This window comes from Ischnura elegans, chromosome 13 (assembly GCF_921293095.1).
Source record: "Ischnura elegans chromosome 13, ioIscEleg1.1, whole genome shotgun sequence".
NCBI lineage: Eukaryota > Metazoa > Arthropoda > Insecta > Odonata > Coenagrionidae > Ischnura > Ischnura elegans.
Genome location: NC_060258.1, coordinates 21,200,777 through 21,226,499, shown reverse-complemented (window position 1 = coordinate 21,226,499; position 25,723 = coordinate 21,200,777). Strand labels below are relative to the sequence as shown.

General features: G+C 38.2%; 1 protein-coding gene across 4 annotated transcripts in view; it reads left to right on the top strand.

Moving 5' to 3' along the window:
• Nucleotides 1-24,326, top strand: part of LOC124170117 (gastrula zinc finger protein xLCGF3.1-like) — a 114,871-nt gene extending 90,545 nt beyond the window's left edge. For 2 of the 4 annotated variants that reach the window (XR_006867320.1, XR_006867319.1), the window contains 2 exons: nucleotides 18,492-18,967; nucleotides 23,848-23,990. Coding sequence is in view for 1 of the 4 variants with exons in the window: in XM_046548800.1 (XP_046404756.1) it covers nucleotides 18,492-18,670; nucleotides 23,848-23,862 (194 nt within the window). In the remaining 3 variants the exon portion in view is untranslated. Of the gene's footprint in view, nucleotides 1-18,491; nucleotides 18,968-23,847; nucleotides 23,991-24,096 lie in introns of those variants that run through there. The other 2 variants (XR_006867321.1, XM_046548800.1) reach the window with 2 other exon arrangements.
• Nucleotides 24,327-25,723: the final 1,397 nt, after the last annotated feature.

Sequence of the window (25,723 nt, the reverse complement as noted above, 5' to 3'; positions counted from 1 at the left end):
CAAACCTTAGTAATGGCGCAGCGTGTCATTGCAATCATAGCATGTCGCTGTCGTCTTAGTTACTGTATTATCAGTATAAGTTGTTTTTGAATACAAGTGTTGGGTTTTTAATTGACTGGAGCACCTTTTAGAAAAGACGTACTTGCGCCTTGCGTGCGCGGGAACGCATTTTTCTGAGGGTGCACCCTTAGACCACGTTGGTCTAAGGGCGCACCGGCCCAGGGGCGATGGGCCGGCGGGCCAGTCCGGGCCTGCAGGAACGTATCCCTATCTTCCCAATGTTAAAACGCTCTCATATGGCAGAAATTTGTATCGGGCAAAGACCCCAAGGAACGCATCCCTGGCGCTATACGAGACATGGGTGTATTTCGTTTTCTTTGATGAAGGAAACTACCCTATTATGATAAAATATATAAGTTTTCAAGCAACAGCATACCCAGGATCTAAACTAGGGGGGTGAGGGGGGAGACGAGCCATGGTCTTTTAAGTTGTAACATTTTAGCACAGAAAAGGTCAATGAGACCAAAATTGTAAGAAAATTTATTAGTTCTTATTATTATTTGTTTGGATAAATAATGATCTTTTTTTTAAGATCCCTGTCTTAAACTTAAATCATTTTTCTTCAAAAGAAAATTTATTCAAAAATTTCGTTTTGAATTCAAATTATTTTCACTTCTAGGGGGGTCTAGCTGCTGCTAGCTGGATACCCCCATGTTTTCAGAGAAAGACAGCACAAATAACCTTTGAGTGATCTCGTAAATATCGCTGAAATATCGCTGAAATGTTGAATATGCTTTTAAAATGCATATTTGCTATTCTGACCAAATTAATTAATGCTACAGGCGTGCACAAGACAACATATGAGAACTTCAGTACTACATCTCATGTATAATTATTTTTTTTTCTTCTTACCTCGTTTAATACATGTTAAAATAAATGACTGACTGATTCATCAAAAGTCGCAGCCCAAACTGTAATAGGTGTGGGTATTTGGCTTATTGGACGTAAAAGTAAAAATAAAAATTCATTGGGAGGAAAAATCTGAAAACTTGAAAAAGTCGATTAGTTTTCAAGATATATTGACTTGAATTAACATGGGAGCCTCATGAGACTAAAACTTTTTCTCTTTTATTTTGTACTTTTCAACGTCTGAGGAACATGATATTCAATAGACACAAACAAGATTTTTTGGTCAATTTTTTGGTACGGTTGACATTGCGACGAATTGATATTTAGTATTTTTTATGATTTTTTGAACGTTTCCAATGCTTTTCTTATGGGAAAAATTCAGGAATTTTTTAAATTTACTAAAAATTTACTTGTCTGTTGCCCGGGCGTAGCTTAGACTCAGTGAACGTACCGATGCTGGTAGAGATGGGGTTGGTTCCCCAAAACCTTAAACCTTGGTTGAGAGATAGACAAATAGGGCGCCAGGTGCATGCATTGGATGCACCACCAAGGTAGGTACGTCACAACCTTTTACGACGAGATGAAATGTAACAGATACAAGTTGTATTTCTACAAGACTTTAATACAAGTTCATTAAAATTCTGGGAGTAATGATGAATTTCCTCCATTTACAAACAAGCCTCCAATGGGGAAGTTTCTAGACTTAACACACATTCACATAGGTCACACTCTCCAGCAACTTCATCTCTTCATCTTACCACACTTTGTAAGATGAGGTGAAAATAAAATAAAATTATGACTCCTGTCATCACAAAAAAAATTAAGGAATGGCTGCATGCACCCTCAGCTTTTTGGGAGAGGAAGAGAGAATCCACCTCACAGCCACATGGCGACTAACGCCAACCAGAGAGTAGCAGCTCTCTGCACTACAAAAAAAACCCGAAATCTGAGCAGGGCGGAACTGCAGCTTTGCTGAGAGGACCTATTACTCGCAAGTCTGAGCAGTGCAAGAGCGACGGTCGTTCGCGCACGTCGCCAGGAAGGGAGGACTCCCGGGAGGGGAGGGGAGGTGACGAGGGGAGGTAGGGGAAGAGTAGAAGGGGGAGTGGAATGCCAGAACCTGTTCTTCTGAGGTGGTCGGAGCGCATTGAGACCGCATAGCTAAAATTTTCCTACGGCTTGCAGGCATGCGCAGGAGTCGCGGCGGAGACCGTGACATCATCCGAAAATAAAAGCATGGTCATTAGTGCAACTTATGGTCTCCACTCCCATCCACCGCTGAAAAAGTGTAGAATATTGCTGGTGGAATTAAGAGACCCTAACATTTTCACAGTAAACTCGTTTAAACGTTTATACCATATCACGTGAAGTAGATTGTAGAAGTAGATAGGGTAAACAATACTAATCTTGAGAATCATAGTCTTTTTACTAAGCATGTGAAATAGATTAGGTCATAAAAACAGAACGACAGAATTAAATATTTTAGTGAAAACTAGAAAACATGAAACATTGAGATTAAAAAAATGCAACAAAAAGACTCGGATGTACGATTTTACAGCCTTTAAAAGTTAGTTTCACAAGTCATCAGCAAAAGGTGGTATAACACTGGGTGCTTTCCATTCATGCGACTCATGAGCCGACTAGTGTCGACTCGCGGTAACTGTTTATAACTCTCTAATTCCTGCGCGTTATCGTTTGTTGACTTGTGTCACAACAGTCGGCGACACACATAGAATGGAACACGGAAACCGCGATGCAAGTCGACTTGTGTTGACGTGTGTCAATGAATGGAAAGCACCCATTGTGTGCTCTTGCTAGCCATAGCATAAGCAATGGCCATGTTTTTGATTTTGACAGCAACGAAATTTTAGATCATGAGGTTAATTTGAGAAAAAGAATATTCAAGGAAATAATAATAATAATAATTTATTTGTCCGGCGATTTGTTCTTACAAATATAGGACACGTCAATTATGGTACAAAAATACATAGATACAAAAAACTACAGGTATTACCATACATCATGTAAAAAAGCAAGGTGTTATGGATGAAGAAAATCATCCACAGAATAAAATAAATTTTTCAAAAGAAACTCATGAAGCTTTGATTTGAAGAGATATATGTTTTTGACTCCCTTCACCTCTGGTGGGAGTTTGTTAAATAGCAGTAGGCCCATGTGCCAAGGTGCATAACTTGAGTTCTTGGTTCTTGTAAATGTTTGATGGAGGCTTGTAGAACTCCTTGTATAATGACAGTGGTAATCACTATTTGTTGCATAATTCGAAAGATTCTTTTTTGCACAGACAATTACAGCATACATATATACACAGGGGAGAGGTAAAATGTTGAATTTCTTAAAAAGAGGGCGACATGGAGCATAAACAGGCACCTTGCCGATAATACGGAGTATCCTCTTTTGAATTTTGAAGATTATTTTGGAATTGGGTCTAGGGCCCCAGAAGAGTATACTAAACATTACATGTGAGTAGAATTCACCATAATAAATTGATAATAGTACATCAATATCTACAGTTTTTCGGATAGACAGGATCAAAAAACAGACAGAACTCAATTTACTGCGAAGCTTCTGAATATGTTCCTCCCAAGATATTTGATTATCAAGAGTTACACCCAGGAAGGAGGAACTGAGGTTTTGTGGAATAGGTTTACCATCAGTATTAACAGAGATCTGTGATTGCTGTTTATTCTTGTTGCAAAAGTAAATTAAATTAGATTTCTCCACATTGAGGAGGAGAGAATTTTGATTACACCACTCTTGTAAGACACGTGCTGCATCATTAGATTTTAAGGTCAGGCTTTCCATTGATGTGGCAGACACTAAAACATTGGTATCATCAGCGTACAATACTGGAAGTACACCTGGTACATATTTAAACATATCTGGGAGGTCATTTATAAATAAAAGGAACAGAACTGGTCCCAGAACTGAGCCCTGGGGAACGCCCATGACAATTTTTTTCTCAGGGGACATAAAATTGGTTCCATCCCTTCTAAGGACAACACTTTGTCACCTATCACTCAGGTAAGACTCAATCCACTTGTAGCCTGCACCTCTAATTCCAAACATTTCAAGTTTTTGCAGTAATAGACCGTGATTGACACAGTCAAACGCTTTAGAAAAGTCAAAGGAGAGAATAAGTGATTCTAGTCTGTTATCCAGATCATCTAATATTTTATTCACAACCTGGTAAGTGGCAGTAGTAGTAGACCTTGATTTCCTAAAGCCATGTTGGGCGGTGGATAATAATTTTTGAGATTCCAAATAAGCTATGAGACGTGAATAAAATACTACCTCAAAAATCTTACTGAACTGATTCAGTAGAGAGATTGGACGATATGAATTCATCCTCTGTCAACTGCCCTTACCTTTGTATAGAGGGATGATCTTTGCTACTTTGAGTGGACCTGGAAAAATGCCTAACCGTAAAGATTCATTGATCAAGAATAATAATGGGGACATGATTGCATGGAAAGAACGCTTTATTACAACCATTGGAATCTCATCAAGGCCAGCAGTAAACTTATTGCTTAGTTTCCGGATAACATTCCTTAATTCTGAATCAGAACAAGGCTGAAGAAATAAGGAATTACAAGGTGTTACTGTTCGGGAATATTTAGTATGTTGATTTAATTTGGGTAGTTGATGTGACAGAAAAAAATCATTGAGGGCAGAGGCCATTTGAAAATTATCATCCAAAATGGTATTGTCCTGGGAGTTCAAGAGTTTAAAGTCTGACCTATTACTCTTGCTATGTTTCGATTCTTTAACAATTTTCCAAATTTCTTTAGTTTTATTTGCTGCATTGTTAATTCTTTGGTTATTGTATGTCTTCTTGGCATTCTGAAGGATATACCTATAATTCTTTTTCAAGACAGTATACTCGCGTCTATCAGTGGGGTCCGTTTTACCATTGAAGTACAGAGCCATGTCTTTCATGTACCTTGATAAGTTACGAATTTCTTGCGAGACCCAAGGTTTTTTGTAGCTTGTCCTTGAATAACTTCTACTTTTTATTGGCAAGATGGGAAAGCAATAGTCGAAGTACTCTAGGTATGATGAGTAAAAGAGATTGAAGCTGTCATCAAAAGAGGACATGTGATAAATGCTAGACCAATCATGAGAATTTAGCAATTCACAGAAAGTGATAATATTTTCTTCAGAGAAGAGTCTCTTATATGAGGTTGAACTCATTTTTGAAGAACTAACTTCAATTTTGCAAAGTAATGGGAAATGATCTGATATATGAGACACAACAACTTTAGTTTCAACAGTCTTCGGGTCAGAATTCGTACAGATGTAATCAATGAGGGTCGCGGAAGTATGACTAACTCTTGTCGGTTCATCATTTGTGATATTCAGATTGAAAGAAGAAAGAATATCTAACAATTCCCATTTTTCTCTAGAATCTTGAAGAACATTGCAATTGAAGTCCCCAGTAACGATAAGAAAAGGATTCTCAACGTCATTATGAATTAGTTCAAGAAGTTCGGATAGTTTGTCGAGAAAAATATTGAAACTGCTGGAAGGAGAGCGATAGAGGGTCACTAAATAGATTTCTCTCTTGTCAAGTTCAATTTTAGTCATGCAAGATTCAAACACTTGTTCTTCGTTCAGCCTATCATAGGGGACTTTCACAGGGATGTATCTTAAATTCCGAGATACGAGGATTAAGACGCCACCATTTCTTAGCATAGATCGACTAAAAAAATCTGCTACAACGTAGCCGGGCAGATGGAAAGTGTTCACTTCGTCGGCCGAAAGCCAGTGTTCGTTAAGGCAGAGAACGTCTGGTTTATGGTCACTCACAAAAACTTCTAGATCAAGGGTCTTGTTGCGTACACATTGAATGTTAATGTGGAGTACCTTTAAATGCTGCTCTATCACGTTGGCGCTATATGGTATGGGTTTGTCCATGGAAACTTCACCATACACAGGAAAATGGTCTGATATATCGCTATCAATGACAGTTGATTTAACAATGGAGATGTTGATATTAGTAAATATGTTATCGATCAATGATGCTGATGCATGAGATACTCGTGTGGGTGTATCATTAATCAATGGAATTAATGATAAAGTTTGTAACAGGTTTATAAAATCAGTTTTATCAGGGGTCTCACATAGAAAGTTACAATTAAAATCACCAGCTACAATGATACTGACATCCTGATATGTATCCATTACCCATCTGAGGAGGCTATCAAATTTCCCAAGAAGTAATTGGAAATCACCAGAGGGTGAACGATACACTGAAATGCAGATAATAGTATCAGTACCGACAGACACTTTGCAGATAGCATACTCGAAGACTTGTTCCACACATAGGTCATGACATGGGATTCTGATAGCTTCACTCATTAAATTGTGCCTGGAATAGATAGCTACTCCACCATTTTTCAGATTCGATCTACAGAAGTAATTAACTAAATAATAATCCTGAAGTATAGTTTGCTGAATCTCATCAGTCTTTAGCCAGTGCTCGCAAATACAGACTATGTCTATATGGTGTTCAGCTAGAAGAAGTTCAATCTCAGCTATTTTATTTCTAATGCATTGTATATTAATGTGCAGCACTGAAAACGTAGCTAGTCAGGAGACACTCTCACTGTTTCTTTTTGGAGCAAATGCTCCATTGACGAGATCAACGTTAGCAGTATTTTTTGGCCATATAAATTTGTTAACAATTACACCCTCAGGCCAGAGGGATCGATCCCTCAATTTTTTAAAGTCATTTTGATCGATGCAAACTTTAAATGAGCCGTAGGCGCTTTTAGTGTTTTCAATAGCATCACATGAAATGCATTTCACAGAAAACTTATCTTTAATATGCCCTGCTACTTCCTCCTTGGGCGTCTCTTTGTCTAGGCGCCCTATGTAGACGAACATGGTTCTTTTTGCCGCTCGGAGGCCGAGCGTAGCACCATTTACGTCAGATTTACCAGTTCCTATGATTTGGGCTGTTTTCTTCTTCTGCCCAGCGTGTTTCTTCTTTGCGGTAACGACCTTAAATTCTTCATCGTCCGCAGGTTGCTGGTCCTCTTGCTGATTCCGTTGTTTGTTAAGTTGAGATTCGTGCGACGTCCGTTGCCCCGGAGTTTTCTTAGGTGGCAGCGGCGACAGTTCAATCGTCGAATTTTCACATTTTTGGATCACTTCACCGTTCGTTATCGTCATCGATTTCGATGGTTTTGGATTATTTCCGTCACAGAGTCTGCCAGCACTTTGATCGCAATTCACTCCAGTCACTTCCGAAAACGAGACTTTTTTCTTCGGAGCGACTACGAAATTATTTTTTAATTGTGCAAGTTCAGCTTTTAAAACTTCGATGTCGGCAGCCATATTGGCAATGTTAGCCCCGAGGGACCGGCACTTTAAACATTTCCAATATATATCACGGCACTCCGATAATGCTTTCAGTGCGATTTCGTTCATGTTCGTACATTTGTGGTGGTATGTACAATTACAGCATTCGCAAATGATGTACTTATCTCGCGTAGCGAGGGTCTTTCCATTTAATTGGCTTTGTATTCGTGAAGCCGTAATATTTCGCCCGAGGTACTTTTCCAGTTTACTGCATAGGGGTTCTTTTTTTTTTCAAAAATCAACTGCTCTATGGAAAAAGAGTTCACTTTATGTCCTGAGGATGAAAAGTCCTCTGTAGCTTCCGACATCCTCATCTTAGGCCACTTGGTATGAAAGCACGCAAGCGCGTCCATTTTCGATGTGTCCGCCATGACCATCACCAACAAATGGTTCACATATCTAAATCAATTTACAGTTGTAATAAAAAAACTGACATTGAAAACCTTAGCAAAAATTATTTTTATTTAATAAATCAAAATTAATGGTAAATAGGTAATAGTAATGTAATATCAATAAATATGTACAAAGGTAAGGTATGTCAAAATTTTTTGTGCATTCTGTTCTTATATATAGTGACGTAACACTCATGGTTCTGCAAACATATCGCGTGACACAATTTCTGCCAGAAATTCCCATCACACTCACCTTCTTAGTGCATTGATGCCCTGACGGGATTATCTCCTCGCCGTTCCCATAAGGATTTTGGACCCTAGATTTCAAAATAGATTCCAAAAAGGGCACCACTAAGGCCAAATTGAACCCCTGAAGCCAGCTCATCAGTCGATCGAGCAAGAAGGGAACTCACCTAAGGGCATTGGATCATACGATCCCGGTACGTTAACGACGACCAGATTTGAATCCGAGCGTCGAACAAGTCGAAAAGGCACAGTTCAGTAATCAGAATGACCTCGTCTTTTGTACATTTAAGTGTAACCAATAACAAGTAACCATTTATTCTCATTGAACCAAATTACTCCACACAAATCAACACATAACTTCCCCCAAAATATCTAAAGCTAATGAAAGATGTAATGATTGGTTGGTTGGTGAATGATAAGATGGAATTAAACATGAATATTACAAAACAATTTGGCAATTTCAAAAATATACGGTGGCAAGCAGGAGGGTGAAGGGTGAGTCACTTTTCATGATGCTATGGATTCTTTGACACTTTGCGTGCCATGGACATAATATTACGTCCTGCTAATCCTTCTGAGGATTGCCATGGACGTAATATTACGTCTTTCCATTTAATTGGCTTTGTATTCGTGAAGCCGTAATATTTCGCCCGAGGTACTTTTCCAGTTTACTGCATAGGGGTTCTTTTTTTTTCAAAAATCAACTGCTCTATGGAAAAAGAGTTCACTTTATGTCCTGAGGATGAAAAGTCCTCTGTAGCTTCCGACATCCTCATCTTAGGCCACTTGGTATGAAAATTCTTTTGGCCAATGGACCGTTCGTTGATTGACCCTTTTTGTCATCCAGGATTTATAATGCTCTGCTTGGAACAATGCTTTTCTATGATTTCCATGCTTTAAATAGTTCAAATTGAGCATATTAAAAGAATTATTATGCATGTTATGGCGGTACATTGTTGCAAAGTTTTTATTTTTCAAAAACAGTAGGTTTTCATTGTTAAATTGTATATTTAAAAATTAGCAATAAATGTTATTCAACTCATTCATTAAGAAGAGAAAAGTCCACTTTTATTGAATTGCACATCGATATAAATATATTTTTGATGCTAATGTTTTAAAAAATGTACGAATATAGTAAAAAATGGCTGGATTTTTCAGTAGGGCTTAAAATTTAGCAGCCGGCACTCAAAATGTTAACCCGGTGGAAATCGCGAGAAGCATTATTAATTTCAGCATGATAACAATTCATGCACAGTGGAACGATAAAAGGTTGGGAATAAGGCATTATTAAAAGAAATATACTAACTAAATTGAGAAAGTATTTTAATGGCGTAACATTGATATTTTCAGTAACAGAAGAAATTTTAATTGTAAAAACTCAAGCTGAAAACCTAAAACTTGCCCGATATCTCCAGCAGTTGCACCTTCTTCAATTCATTTAATAATATCAAGTTTTTGTTCTAATGTCGCCGTTTTTTCTTCACATCTGAAGAACCTCCAGGATAGCCACTCGTCTTCGTGGACATTTTTTTCGGTTGGAATCAGATAAATGTTCAGATAATAGATAATTATTCGCTCAGATGCATATTTAACATGTGCTACCCACGCCAACCTTTTCTGTTGAACGAAAATTATCAATCGCATTAATATAGTAATATTTACTATACATCAGATGCGCTTGCGTCCTATTTGCCATTCAATTTTTTTTCGTCGCGCGTAATTTGAACAACATTATCGCGAAGCAGCAACGACGTTAAATGATGAAGGGTTTCAATTTTTGGACAACATTATCGTGAAACAACTTTAAACTGGATGGCGTTAAACGAGGACACACTGTACTATATTTACGATATCTCTTAAAGACGTACAATCAGAAAATAAGCATTTTTGGCTGGTGGGGATGTTTTTGGCCCAGTTTCTCTAAAATAAGAATTTCCTTATTGTTTTTTAGGTTGTCATGGTTGCAGGTTGAGAAGTTGTTGCTTCAACCAAACAGCGGCAGTGGAGTGAAGACAGGAGTTCCTTGGCGATGCCCCTGCAGGTGACCACCAGGGTTTGGGAGTCCTCCTTGGAGGAAACTCAGGAGGTATTCCTCCCAACTCCTTACCTCCGAAACTCTTGGGAGGAGAACTCTGTTCAGAGGAAATAAAAAAAACTCTCAGAGCTATTTTCTCCTCCAGCATATGTCAAGAGGTGAATGAAAAGGTTTTCCTCCGAAAAGAGTTTCCTCCCAAAAGAGCTAGAGCAATACAAAAAAAGTATTTATGGCGCATGTGGCAGAGCTCTGGACAGAGTGGAGACATGCGGTCAGTTCTTTCGCCGAAGCACTTCGAAGGGTCGCTAATCCGCGACCAGCTCACCCACGCAGGACCGTCTCCTCGACCCTACGAGCAGGCAGCCTACGTCCCGAAAAGTGACCTCTCCGACTGCAAGTTGAAAATCAATCACTCAACCCGATCATGAAAGAATGATTGTTTTCATCGCACTCCCGCTAATCATGCAATCAAGTACGTCTTTGAACCGTGTTTCATCGATGAAAAATAACGATTTTGTTAACTTTGCTAAAATGGCCATTTTTCCGGTTGTCCGCAGCCACGTCTCTAGAAGAGTTAACAAAATCGTTATTTTTCATCGTAGAAACACGGTTCAAAGACGTGCTTGATTGGCGGGAGTGCGATGAAAACAATTATTTTTTGATGATCAGATTGAGTGATTGAATTTGAAATCGCAGTCAGAGTGGTCACTTTTCCGGAGGTAGGCCCCCCGCTGGTAGGGTCGAAGAGACAGTCCTGCGTGGTTGAGCTCGTCCAGGATAGGGCCGTGGATTAGCGACCCTTCGGAGTGTGCACCACACCCATCCTGGAAGTACCTGCTCCATGGGCCCACGAAACGCATTTTAACATATTCGCCGCATGTGAGGAGAAGGTTTCCGGAGATTGAACAGCAGCGAAAGAGTTAACTGTAGAAGTGATAGAAATGGCAAAACTTTGAATATAAAATGACTAGTAACTTTAACTATATTTGAAACATTTTTGGAGAGCACTTATAAATTATTCCGCGCAGTTTTTGGGCCATGCGGGATAGTTTTTGGAGAAATTTTTGGCATAGACACGCAGGGCTGTGAACAACTGCAAAATTCTCCGATGACTAACACTAAAAACTACTAAAAATCAGAACCACTTATGACCTGTACTTTTCTCTTTTCTCTTCCTTACACTTTCTTCTTTCGCTCTCTGTACGTTAAGATTATCGGAAAGTGAAAAAAACATAATATGTCAGTTTTTTCGATGTAAAACAACATTTTCTTTCTTTGCATTGTATTAAAATTTATTCAAGAATGTTTGTGTGCATGAATAAAATATGAGCCGTTTTGCTTTTCTTTCGGAACTCTTTTATTTTTGCAAATAATTTGCTTTTATTGTAACCCAAATATATAATTAACCCAAAATATAGATTAAACTTGGTATTGTTCATGAATTTTAGAGGACCAATCAGTATGTAAATGAATATAGCACTTTTGGTAATCACTAAACATGTGACTGCTAATAATGAGTAATTGCTCCTTCACTTTCGCCAAAATATGGCATCATCTTCTCGTCAAAAGATAATTTATGAGAAATTGGATCAAACCGTAGAAATATTTGGTTGAGCTCGCAAAGTATGGACGTATCTTAGAAAACTTATCCCCCTGGTCCAAACTTTTGTTACCAGTCAGGCGTAAGAACATTTTAGGTTCAACAAAACGCTTCCGGAACATCGTTTGACGCACATTAGGAACACGTCCTTACTCCAGTAATATTTTATGCTAAGGTGTTATAACCACTAAACATCAGAACGGAAGAAATACCACGCTTTTGGAATCTTTTCTGAGAATTTCACGCACTATGATCACTGGCGATAGTGAACAACTTAGGCTGCAAATGTGAGTTCAGGTTCTTTGGAGGGAACGATTGTTCAACAGACAACCACAGATACAGTAAAAGCAGATGGAACGGAACATCTGTTTCTATATACCGTAATACCCAGAAAGCCCTTTACCTGAGTCAAAATACCAAGAAATATTTTTCTTGGTATCCCAATGCATTCATAGTCACTCATAGTTCTCAAAAAATTTCTTTCGAAATAACCTGCACCCTCATTTGGAGCCTTACCAGCTCATTATCGTCAGCAGCCAGTGGGCATGAATTTCTCAGAAAATAATGCGATAATGTGATCCCTCTTATCTCTCCATTCATTTTGCTCATTCGCCAACCCCCGCTGTGCACGGAGACCCATTGGTGCCGGGATATCCCCGCCCAGCCTAACTATGCATTTTACCCTCCCACTACCTTCCCTTTGAATCCTAGTCAACAACACCACGTAAATACGACTTTACGATCTATTTGCTAACCCTCACATACTCACTTGCTTTTAACATACTTGTCAACTGTGGTAAACAGATCGTTCTTAACTTAGAATGCCAGTATGTCTTGGAATTGCAGACGCCTACAGAAATCTGGACATTTTTCTGGAGAACTGTATAGCAAAGTTTTTATGCATCCTTTGTTTAGGTCACAGTAAATTTCCACTATAGCACAAGTAAACGCTGATTTAATCTTGCTCGATACGTGAAGTCAAAAATATCAAACAGTCACAACTCGGTAAAAACTCACCACCTGCCAAACATCCTAGTAAAGACCCTTCAACACTTATATAGATGTATATTTAGGACTAAAATACTGTACAATTGCCTGAAACTAAAGTTTCGCCATAAAAAGGTAACATATTCTTGATAAGCTTTTCATTTTTCAGTCCAAAAAGAAACGCTCTACACGACTACCGCCGCGGCGCGCCGTTTCCCTAGATTACCGGGGTCCTCCCAACGTTGCGTTAACGCAACACTTGCTTTATTGTTAAATAATTTGAGAACCACATAGTCAAATTCACCCAATCTGTTGCAATGGCCTAGAATACAAATGCATCATTGTATTTGCAGAGAGTTATAATCATCGAGTGTCTCAGATTTAACATAATATGTAAACTTTGAAGATAACCTAAAATAACAACTTACATATAAATGAAAAGGCCATTGTAAGAACAAAAGTTACAAAATTTCTTCCGTGAAAAAATTCATAGGATTTAAGAAAGCATTGAACTACCTATACTAAAAACATTAACTACTTATCAATAACAAATACGGAGAGAAAAAATCGCAAAGTTTGCGTTGCGTTCACGCAACGTTGGGAAGAAATGGGTTAAATTTACGATTTTTTAGGATATGCAATAATCAGTATTTATAGCGAAAATCGTTTGTAATATCTTTGTATTCAAAGGTTGGCAAGAGGTTATAAAAAATAGTCGCTGTAATTTTGGCTCACGACAAAGAACTGAGAGAATCATATTTTATTACATTACGAGGGCTTTTTTCTTAGAAGTTAAATCGGATATTCTATCGAATTTCACTGCAAATGTACACTTAGAATGTAGCTAACAGAGTAACGTATATTTTTAGATGTAAACCATTACAATATCGCTCCTATAAACTTGCCAGTAAGTTATAAAAATAACAATTAAACATCTAACCTTAGCGTCTCCAAAAATTGTTCTAGGTGATGATCAACTCCGTTAATATGAACGCTAGAATTCCGTTTAAAATTTGGAACCAATCAGCAGAACAAACAGAATGTAATTCCTCGCATTGATTTTCAATAAATGCAACATGAGCGTTTTTAGTTATTTTAACTCATAAACAAATAAGTGACCATGAGCACCTTCGTTGAGTGGGACACTGAGAGCCGGAATGGGCCGAGGTAATCCCCACGCGGACAATAGGAAAGGATCGGACCTCTCACGCCGAGGGACCCTAATGGCGGTTGGGACCCACTTTTCATTTCCTCTCAGAGTCCTCACAGCATAGCTCTAACAAGAGGAGAACATTTGGTTACCTGAAATAATCCTCAAAATAGCTCTTCCTCCACGACAAAATGTCCTCTTCCTCGATCGGGAGGGAGTATTCTGGCTTCAGAAACGCGTGCGAGTTTTTCGTCTTTCTCCCTTCTCCTATTCTCCCCTCTCGGAGGAGGATCTCAGATTTCCTCTCGGAGTTCCTCCTTGAGGAGGTGAATGTATTGAGAGGAAATAAAAACTCCCAAACCCTGGTGACCACTCAATGGAGTGTGGTCTGGCAGACGACTGGAGCGTAGGAGTTCATGTTGAGTGCATTCTTCATGGAACAGGGGGTCCAACGACCGGGAGAATCTGCAATGGGGAACATGCATGATTTTGTTCAAGTACTAGAGAAAGAACTCTATGTATTCAATGGAAATTTTGTGGATGAATGACGTTTTTTATGACGGAGGTATGAGTCTTTCGAAATAACTCTTCATCAGCTGCCTGAAAACACAATGTCATCATGAGCGCTTGTGTGTGACGTCACGGCACAGAATCCAATGATGACACACTGAGGAAGTGGTTAGAAAATTGGTCTATGCTGGGGCTTAAATGCAAATTTGGCAAAAATATTGCCGTTTTAACGTCAGACTGCAGATTGTGAATATGTTGGGTTGCCTACGCGTTTTTGGAACAAATAAGCATGACGTCAGAGTCCAATAAACAAAACGTATTCGTGGTGCCAGTAAACTATTCGTCCCGTTTTTAGGAAAACCTATGTATCACTTAGTATGTATCTTTTTCTCAGTGCATTTTATTATCCAAGCTCTAGATTACTAGCGAACGAGGTAGTTGATTTGATTTATGTTCCATTTCAATTTTGTGGATTCTCAACTCCGCGCCGAGAAATCTTCATTAAAGTCTCAGAGCATTCTTACAGTGCTAATGAATTTAGTAGTTTTCGCAAACTTTGAATCTCTGTAGCAACAAGAATATTGAGAATTATGAAATCAGATTTTGCATGCGTTAATAACTTTAACTTGATTATCTATTCACGTTAAAAATAATCTTAATTTTATCAGATACCACATTAGTTTGTAGTGAATGTGTGCATATACTAAGGCACTATACGTACAACAATGGAAAATGAATCATTTGTTTTCATTGTCACAATATTCTGATGTTGTAATTATTTTGATTTATGGTTTATGCCTTTATAATTTACTTAATATTAATACAGTAAAACCTCTATGTTGTGAACCTCTTTATATCATAAACCTCCATACTTCATACCACGCCTACGCTCCTGTCAGATTTACAGGTAAATTTATTGGCAAACCTCTATGTAGTTAACCTCTTTATATCGTAAAACCTCCACTTATCGCACCAAGGAGAAACACCCAATATGGCCTAACTACCTCTGCAAATTGTAGCGAGGCAGCTAGAGACCATTAATGCAGCTGCAATTTCGTACATTAAATGACATTTTAAGCATTAAACATTTCACCTTTTTTTATACATACACCCTTAATATGTTGTAATTTTCACATTAACCATTAGTTGTGCCGGTTTGTTCCATATGAGAGCATACCTAACAGTAAATGAGAAAAAAGATGTTCAACTATCCTAATCATTTTAAGTGACTGTTGACTTAAGAGAGATCACATCGTTTTCTCTCTGATCATGGTAAAAATCATGCGATAGCACTCGCTTTCTGCAATTATTAAATAGTAAATGCATGTTTGTTTAAACACATATATACCTGTATGATGGTTTAAAAGACACTAGTGCCTTAATTTCTGAGGGATATGTAAAAATGGTGCCTATCACTAAAATCTCTCTATAGTGAACCTCCATGCATCAAATAGACCAAATTTTGGTCCCCTCCATTACGATGTAAAGAGCTCTATCACTGTATTATTCTTCAAAAGCGTGAAAGTCCTGCTTTCACAAAAATAACAAAAAAAACAGAATGTCTCTGCACTTCGATTTTAATGAGTGTTAAATATTGCACACATCCTGCAGTGTAGGTAGAATACTCGCATGTCTGTTTTGCGTGAGGTAAAAGGATAGAAACACCACACGCTCTAATTCGTCGCTTACGTCAGCTGTGGCTGAAGACGAACTCCAGTCCACTTTGGAGGCACAACCAAGTGCGCTATAAGACGAAATCACTGTTCAGCAGCTGCTTCTAACTAGACGATGCATGGTGATATTGCCAGCAAGCAGCCTAGTCAGATGCAGGACTAGGGGCCAGTGATTTTGAGCAGGCCAGCGTTTAATAGCCGCAGTGAGAAGAGAAAGTGTTGTGAAATTTCTTAGACTTACAGGTGCTTTGGTTGTGTGTGTAGGTATTTTCTGATTTTGCAAATTCGTTTCACCTATAATTTTTCCAGTTCAACGCCCATTTTCTGGTCTAAATTTGTGTTTTTCTTAATCATTAGGGCAGTAGCTTAATATATTTTTTATGACTGCATGGAAACGTGGAATGTCAGGCAAACCAACAGAATCGAAATGTAAGTTTCAAAAACACAAAGAATAGAATTCCAGGTGGCTTCAACATCTGCTTATGAGGTCTAAACGGTGTCTTAGCTTGCATGGAATAAATTTAAATTTTAAATTCAACATGTGCTAACTAATGTACAGGCGGTCCTCGACTTTCGTACAATTCACACTTTCGTACGTTCAAAATTGACACCTTTTACTTGGCTTCCGTACGATAAATTTGGACTTTCGTATGTGGGTATGTAATTATTTTGAATTCCCGCGATGTTCAGTGCGCATCCCAACATTCAATTGTTTCAAATGGCAGTATATGCGAACAATACGAACGTATACAATGAAGGGAATTGTTGGTAGTTGAGTCTAATCTAGGTGACTTATTTGAGAGAGGGACTGCCTGCTATAGGCTCCTTCATCAAGAGAAGAAGAAAGCCTTCATTGAAGATATTTTTCAAAAAAGTTGACTAGACATCATAAAATAGCTTTCAATAAAACTAGTAAGATCTTCTTTCTAATTGAATTTTTTCGTTTGAGTGCTGTTTAATTCACCTTCAGCAACGATATTGCACGAAATATCAACCGAATTTCGTTTGTCTTTTTTGAATAACATGCGAAATATACGCGATCAGGAATGTCACCTGCCGAATGTCGAATTTTGGTGTAAAAATTAAAAGGTATCCAGAGCGCGGGTTCAACAATTACATTTTGTTATGCTTCTTGATATGTCTTTTTATTTATAGTGGACGTAATAAGTGGAATGTCAACTTAAACGCCAAGAGGATTTTTCACTCGATAGTCAACGCATTTCTTGTTTTTTTTTTTTAACTTTTATTTACATTTTCTGCGTATTTTCGAAAGAAATTAGATGATTTGAGGAGTTTTATTGACGTATTATTAAAATTTAGTGAATTGAAATAAAATCCGTGAAAAAAAGGTTTTAGTACGTATATTACGTTCTTTTGGAACGTAACCCCTAATTAGTATGGAAGTCAATGGTTCGACTTTCGTACACATTTTCGGGAACGCATTGTGTGCGAAAGTTGGGGACCGCCTGTATTCCTTGTCCTTTTATATACATAAATATAATATTATTTAAAAGTATATAAGTAATTTTGGGTGTTTTAAAATTCTTATCCATCGTGGTAATAACTTGGAATGTTGTAAAATTTCTCCACTCGGGGGAGCTCCCCTTTGCGTATGGGGATTGCGGATGACGGTATGTCAAGGCGAGTGACCTGACCCAGCACGCAAAGAGCCATAGTGCCATCAAACCGTACAGGTAAAGTCATGAACTGAAAGTCTCCTCTCATGGAAAATGCTTCGAATTGGAGGTGTAAGGAATTCTAAATTTTCTCTCATCCAATTCGTGAGAGATTCTCAGAAGTTCCCCGAGGGTGTCTGCTTACCTGTGAAGCTGTGATATCGTGGAATCATGTGGGCCTTTTTGTCTTTTCAGAATACTCTGTGAATTTAATGAAGTAAGACCTGAAAAAAGTCTGCTTTTGCTCCACACAGCAATCTGCAAAAACTATTCAACTCTATTGAATTTGTGCGATGACTTGATTTGATATTTCATATTCATAATTCTGGGTCGAATTTGGCAATTCTCCAACCCATACGCTCTCATATACAAATTTAATCAGTTACACAGCCTGAAAAAATTGATTTCACCCTCGGCCATGCGCCTATTGGGACGGCTTGAGGGATAACATGTTAATGTTGTAATTGAGATTGTTGATGCTTTCCAGGTGATTATAATATTTCAGGGCATCAGAACTCTTTCAAGGGCTTTGGAAAAATCATAGGCTTGACAATATTAAGAAATCTCTTCTTTTACTATTTTAAAGGTCGTTTTACAGGGTACATGGAATTGTGCAATCTGACGTACGTCCGAAGGCGCAATCAGAATTGCGTCGTGTAAAGCAGTGATTTGCTGGAACACATGCGAGAGTGCGTGGATGCGAGATGGCAGAATAGCCTCTGTTCTAATTTCGTTCATGCATTCGTGCAATTCCACGCCACTTTAGAAATTAATGCACCTCTAATGTGCGCAATTCCATGCCCCGTGTAAAACGGCCTTAAGAATTCATTATTTCTGTCATGTAGTTTCTGTTCGCTCAGCGAGACATTTAAATTTTTACGCCGATGTTTCTCCTATCATTACAAAACCATTGCTGCCTTCCACACAAGAACCATCGCAATACCTTGAGTCACAGCCTCCGGCATCGCAGCCAGCTTCCCAGGCCCTCTCCCTGGAACAAGACTCTCCCGGCCACCGCGCCCGGAATGCTGCCCACACCCGCAGACCAGGAGGTTCTGGAGCTGCTTACGCTCCTGGCAAACAACAAGGACTCCCCGAAGCTCACCAGGTGGGAGGGACACGAGCTCCTTCTCTTACTCACATTGGGGTCTGAATGGCCGACTCTTTCGACCACTACGAGGAACATTGGGTACAACCGTACTAGGATCCTTGCCATCGCCGCCACCCATGGGTGGGAAACAGAATCACGGGTATCGAACCCAGACGAGATCCTGTGGCGCCTGCACACTCTCTTGTGGGTGCAGACGGGGGAGAGGCCCTTTGCGTGTGGTGTGTGCCACAAGCATTTCTCGCAGAAGAGCACGCTCAACCACCACGCAAAGATGCACTGAACGCTGTTCGTTGGGTGAGGGAATAATAATAGTAATAAATGCTCTCTGGAACTCTGTGTGATATCATTCTGGTTCCCGCTTTCGCCGTGTGAGGTGACCTTGGGGTGAGGGTATGTGCGCCGCTGCAATGCAGGCTGCTAGCAGGTTGCAGAGTACCCTGCTAGCAGGTAGCGCTTGGCTTAAATAAGGATTATTAATACCCTATCAAACGAAGGAAACTTTCCGACCTTAAGTAATTTTGATAGGTCATTATTAAGAGACGTTTCCCTGAGCTCTGTGCCTCATGCATGCATTGGTAATGTCAGACGATGTAAAACTCCTATCTACTCGTATAGAAACTAGGTCCATGTGACGTCATGTGGGGTGGCATCGCATGGGCACCAATCTGGCCTTTTTCAAATGAGGTTAAAATTGACCGTTGCCATTCGTCTAAACTGAGAATTCTAAAACCAAATAATTTGTATAGTATGAATACACTAATGGTGGGTAAGGAATCGCAGTCAATGCATTTCGTTTTCTTTGATGAAGGTAACTACCCTATTGATTCCATATTTCGCAAGGGGTGATACAAAAAGACCTAGCGTAAATAGATGTTTGATAAGGTGGGGGGGTAGGGGGAAGATGGTAAGGTGGTGGGGGGGGGGTATTTCTGAACAAACATTTAAACATTTCCTAGATAACAATTTCAAAAATTGATGTAACCATTTACTGCCAACAGGCTGATATATCAGTCCTTGCTGGTTGAGTGAAATTTTTTCACTTTTTTTGTGATTGTGGCCTTTTTATCGGCTGTAATTTAAGTAAACCCCCTAAATCTATCTATGGTTATAAGATATAAATATATCTTAGGAATTGGGAAAAAATCTAGAAGTATTAAATATTATTAAGTAGCTGAGAAATTTTTAAACCTGAAATGTTGCTAATTCCGGAAAATAGCCTTGGCAGTCTTCGTGCATCCCACCTGAAATAGGCTGCTGCAGTAAAAGGGTTAAAATCGATCATGTATTGCATAATCAAAATGTTTAATTAGGTGATATAATTGATGAACCATTTCTGGCGTTACTATGTTATATCTTTCATGGAATACGGAAAATGTATTCCGTTTCCTTTCCTTGGAAATGATGACAACTGAAAAATTTCTGTTCTCACAAAATATTTTCTTCGAAACCACGTGATCATGTTAAAAATGCATAATTAATTTCCTCGATTAATCTTAGTTGTTTGCGTTGGAACAAATTTTCATTTTTTCTTGCAGATGTTATTTTCATAAATTTGCTTTCGCCGAAAACTTTTACATGAGCATCTTCCAGCATTTTTATTTCACGATGAATGGAACATGCAGGAGAGGGAATTGCAATAATGGTCGTACGATATTCTTTAGAGTAATACCCCAAAAATGATCCAGGAGAATCTTTCAGAGACCAAAAGTTAGTCAGAAAAAAGTCACATATCTAAGATTGCAAAATGGCTGTTCCCCAGTGTAATTAATGATCAATGTATATAGTATTCAAAGTTATTTTGACAAAGTTAAAAGTTTATCAAAGGAGTTTTATGGTTTAGCAATTCGTGACAATGAATAACAAATTTAGGTCGTATGCCTCCCACGTGCTGTTTAAAATGTTTGGCTGAGTGTGGTATGACTTTACATTTTGCCTTTTTGGAAGCTGAATTTTGTGGTGAATTTTCTACTTTTTTTTGCGTATAATCCCTTTCCAAATACAGCTCCCCATTATCCTCCCAGCTACAGAATCCCCATTATCCAGCTGTGGCATATCAGTGTCGCAGATTATCAATGCATGATTTTCACTCTCATTTGATGTTTTCCGCAATCTTCATTATAAATAAAATTGTATGCAAAATCACCAGAATGACTGCATTTTAATGTTAGGAAACACAGGGCTTATTATCCCATTCGTAAAACGGATGCGATCGTGTGCTAGCTGCAATCATGGGAGCTCCGTGTTCCTTTTTCCAAGCGTCTCATACTTCCAGGTCTTATATGGACCAGTGGGAATACGAGTGCACTCGTGTTATCATCTCTAAAAAGATCTTAGAAAGAAGAAAGCTCTTAGTGAGCCCGGAAAGCAATCTTAAATAAGAGAAAATGTACGCAAATAAAAATAAATTGTTTGCTTTACCTTCATTATAAATATGTAAGCACTAAGCTTATAGGAAGGGCCAGGTTCGTAGAAGGCAGAATGAGATGACAAGTCTGGTTCCACACGTTTAATTGTCAGAGCACAGGTACAAACTCCCCCTCCGAGATACAGCGTAAGAGGCTTACCGTGTCTATTCCCTCCAAGAGGCTTCCTCCCGTGTCGCGTCCGTCTCGTGACCCTCTCGGCATCTTCCTATTGGCCGGAAAAGGTCACATGATTATGCACATCATACACCTTCCCACGCCAAGATACTGCAACGTGTAACGGCATTAAGTGTTGGAGGAATACGCGGAGACCAATTCCCACGAGAGAGCAAGTGGCAAGTTGTTAATCGGCATAAGGTGTCAGAGTCATGCACGAGGATGGATCCCACGCGAGAGGTTGCAACGTGTTATGAGTTTCAGATACTGGATCTTGCACCGTGTGAGATGGGCTGTGGTTATGAAATACGTTCATGTGCAGGCAGGGGGGAAAATGTTTGAAAAACAGGGTACAAAGTAATGGTTTTTCAACTAATTTTAATAATCGACAAAACTTTATTTATTAAAGAAATAATTTTTAAATTCATGATTTTTCAATGTTTCATTTTCTTTTATGAAGGAAAATAATTTTGTTTTTATATTCTGGGGGGGATCCGGATCCCCTGGACACCCCCCCTGGCTATGCCAATGATGCTATCACGAGATATGAATGAATTAAATGACTACCTCTGTAAATGGAAAAATATTCATTAAGCTGTCCTAAGGAAATAGACGTCATAAAAAGAATATAAGCACAGATTTGGAATAAGAATGAAAAATATATCTAAGATCGACCAACTATGTCTCTAGGACATAATCTATGTTGAACAGTGTAAATAATGATGTATATAATTTTCACGATTATTTTAACAAAGTTTTAAGTTTATCAAAAGAGTTCTATGGTTTAACAATGGGTGAGAATGAATAACAAATTTAGTGTATGCCGTTTAAAATATATGGCTGTGTGTGGTATGACTACTTTTTGCCTTTTTGGAAGCTGAATTTTGTGGTGAATTTTCTTATTTTTCACGTATTATCCCTCTTTGAATGCAGTGAAATGTCTTTATAACAAAATTCTATGAACTGCCATGATAGGTTTGTTAAACAGAAATTTCATTATGTTGAATTGTGCAAAAAATATTGCATGGAACCACACGAATGAAAGTACATAAAAAAAACTTAATGAAACATCATTAGTGAAAAATATATTTTGTCCAATACAATTGAAAATAACTAAAATTCAGATTCATGTACTTACCAACGGTATCTTCGATGGTGCTTCTCAGTGAGGTGGAGGATTGAAAACTTTTTATGTCCACACCACATAAATTCAATCATTGACACTACTCCTTCATGGAGAATGTCAAATAGGGTAGTTTCCTTCATTAAAGAAAACGAAAGGCATTGATTGCAATTCCTTACCCATTATTAGTGTATTCATGATATACAAATTATTTGGTTTGAGAAATCCCAGTTCAGACGAATGGCAATGGTCAATTTTAACCTCATTTGAAAGAGGCCAGATTGGTGCCCATGCGACGCCACTCCACGTGACGTCACAGGGACCTAGTTTCTATACCAGTAGGTAGGAGTTTTACATCGTCTGAGATTACCAATGCATGAGGCACAGAGCTCAGGGAAACATCTCTTAATAATCACCTATTAAAACTGCCTAAGGTCGGAATGTTTCATTCGTTTGACATGGTATTTATAATCCTTATTTAAGCCAAGCGCTACCAGCTAGCAGGGTACTCTACTACCTGCTAGCAGCATGCATCATAGCGGCGCTCATAGCCTTGCTCCATAGTGGCTTTACACGGCGGTAGCTGGAACCAGAATGACGTCACACAGGCATTTCCCAGCATTCATACTTAGCCGTCGTGTTTTTGCACGCTTGAAAATTTTCACTTTTCATTTTATTGCAAAAAATATATATCGTCATTTAAAAATCTAGAAGCATGAAATACGTACTCCAGGAGTAATAATCTATCGATAGAGGCAGTAAAAAAATAATAGGAAACCACCCTATTATGAACACTTTTTACATTCACTGTACACAAATCTATTTATACACGACACTTTTTAAAATAAATCAGTTACTTTTTTTCCACACTGTGTTTCACACATGATCGTTCTACAAACTTGCTTACAAATTCAACTGAGTGCTCCCGACAATTGATTTAATGTCCTCCTTTGACATTAGAAGTTTATGGATATTCAGAACAAAGTTGTGTGTCATTGTTGTATGTGAATGACTGTAACCAATTGATTTTTTTTTTAAATTGCAGCTGATTGTATTTGCTATATGATTACAAATTTTTACATATATCTAAATACTTTACGCATGCCTGATGATATTCATGAACTATTAGCTGATCAAAATCATTTAAGTTGAATGTCAGATATCTGATATTTTCTTCTACTCTTGTTTGAATACTCTAAATTATAAGCATTATGCATTTTGCGGATACATAGTAAATAGTCTTAAATTGTAGTTAAAATGAACTAAACTCACTATGGTCCACAAACCTATTGTTAAATTTTTAAAATGCTCAGGATAGTTATTTTCAATATACTTGTAATGTTAACCAATTAATTTATAAAATAATAATGGGTTCTAGTTACTGATTACAATTTTTATTGCCAAATATATTTCACGCACTCATGATAATCTTCTTGGACTGTTAGATGATCAAAATTTTCTTTTCATTCCAGGTGAATTGCAGTTGAGTGTTTAGTCCAACTGATGCCAAAGAAGATGAGAAAATGCCCTAATACATATTAGGCGGAGAGAAGGTGCCATTAGCCATCTGGGCTCTGGTACAGGATTTTTTAGTTAATAAAGTGAATAATTACTGGTCTGGAAGTTTCTATACAGTCAATTCATATACATCGTTTTGCCTCATTTCTGGTTTTTTATAGAATTCTTTTTATAAGATTTTCTTTTATATTTTTTTTTTCAAGAGTGGGGCTTTACTGGAGGATTTGCGGCGTTTATACTCCCTTATTGTTGATGCCAGTTATCCCCCAAGACAGATCTGTCTCCGATGCAACAGTTTACGTCCCTTGTATCAGTTTATCTTTAGGCTGCCCTACATCAGGCGGCGATTCAGCCGAGAGTGACTTGTGTCCCGACAACATCATCATGGTGGTGATTTAATAAAAAATTCTGTGGAAAAACAAATTTTTAGGTATTCATTAAAAAATGTCTTGCCAGGTACAAGATGGTTCCTTAACCAGAGTAATTTTTAATAGGAGAATACTCAGTCAGGTTTAAATGGAGATCATAATCACTTAATTAACCACGCTTTCACTTAGCTCCTGCTATAATTAAGGTTAGCAATTCTCAAATAATGCAACGCCTTCAATTACCTGCAATGAAACAATTTACATTAACTTATCCCTGTAAATGTATGTAATCAGATGTCAGTTGCCTACTTCAAAAATATAAGCCCTGGTTTTTCATGAACCTGCTTTCATGACGGCATGGGATAAGTAAGTGTTATTTTTTATTGATTTGGTATTACAAGAATCATCAGTATGTTCAGAGAAATATTACCCAGGATTCCAGGACACATACAATGGTCTCTCAGGTCGGCCTTTGGTCTGCGTTGGGTGGCAGTGACATGGGGAATACGATCGGGGTGGGACTTTCGTTCTTGTTCTCGATATTTTACCATAAATTCCAAGTTTCCCACTTGTATGGGTCCTCTCCTTCCCTATCAATGCGAGGGTGGCATGCTTGTATTTTTTACAATATTTGCTTTTTTCAAGCCAAAAAATTAAACAAATAGTGTGTTTTTTCAGTACGTCATTCCATGTATGTATGTATGTACAATTGAGCAATGTAAACACAGTATGTTAGGGAGGCATATATATATGGTCATCCGCTATATTGCAAGTTATTTTGACTGCTAATAATCAGGGAAAAAGATGACATATGCTTACTACTTCCCTTTCAACAGAGGATATATGTATTCAATGTTTTATTTAGAATCTATCTGAAATGGATGATAATTTTTACCATAATTACTTGTCTCAGGCGTGACATCATGGAATTGAATCAACATAATAAATAATTTGGGTTGATTTTATTAATAAGTTATAAGTTACAATATGTTAGAGTTCCACCAGATTAGATCTGAATCATTTCTCTCCATATACCTGTGACGTTACGTCGTAAAATCTGGTTGATTTTTCACGTAAGTCCAGACAAGGGAAATACTCCAACCGTCGGTCACAAGCTGGATCAGGGAAAGACTCCACAAACAAGAAAAACAGCTCACAAGAAAAAGGTAGCAAAAAATACTTTACGAGTTATTACCGTTCGATATCTATTCAAAATAGAGTATTCAAAAATCAGAAGTATTACAGAAAACAATGATAGTAATTCATGATGCCAAAAGAAACATTACCAGCTAAAAACCAGCAGAATAATTGCACAAAATTTGCCATGTCTCACTAGACATGTGACAACGACGACTCCCCGAGCACAAGAGACCTTGCCTATGCAGGACAAGACAGGATGTGAGGGGAGGGATTCTTCCAGGGAGTGGAGGGGTAGCCAGGCGAATTCAACTACTGCGCCACT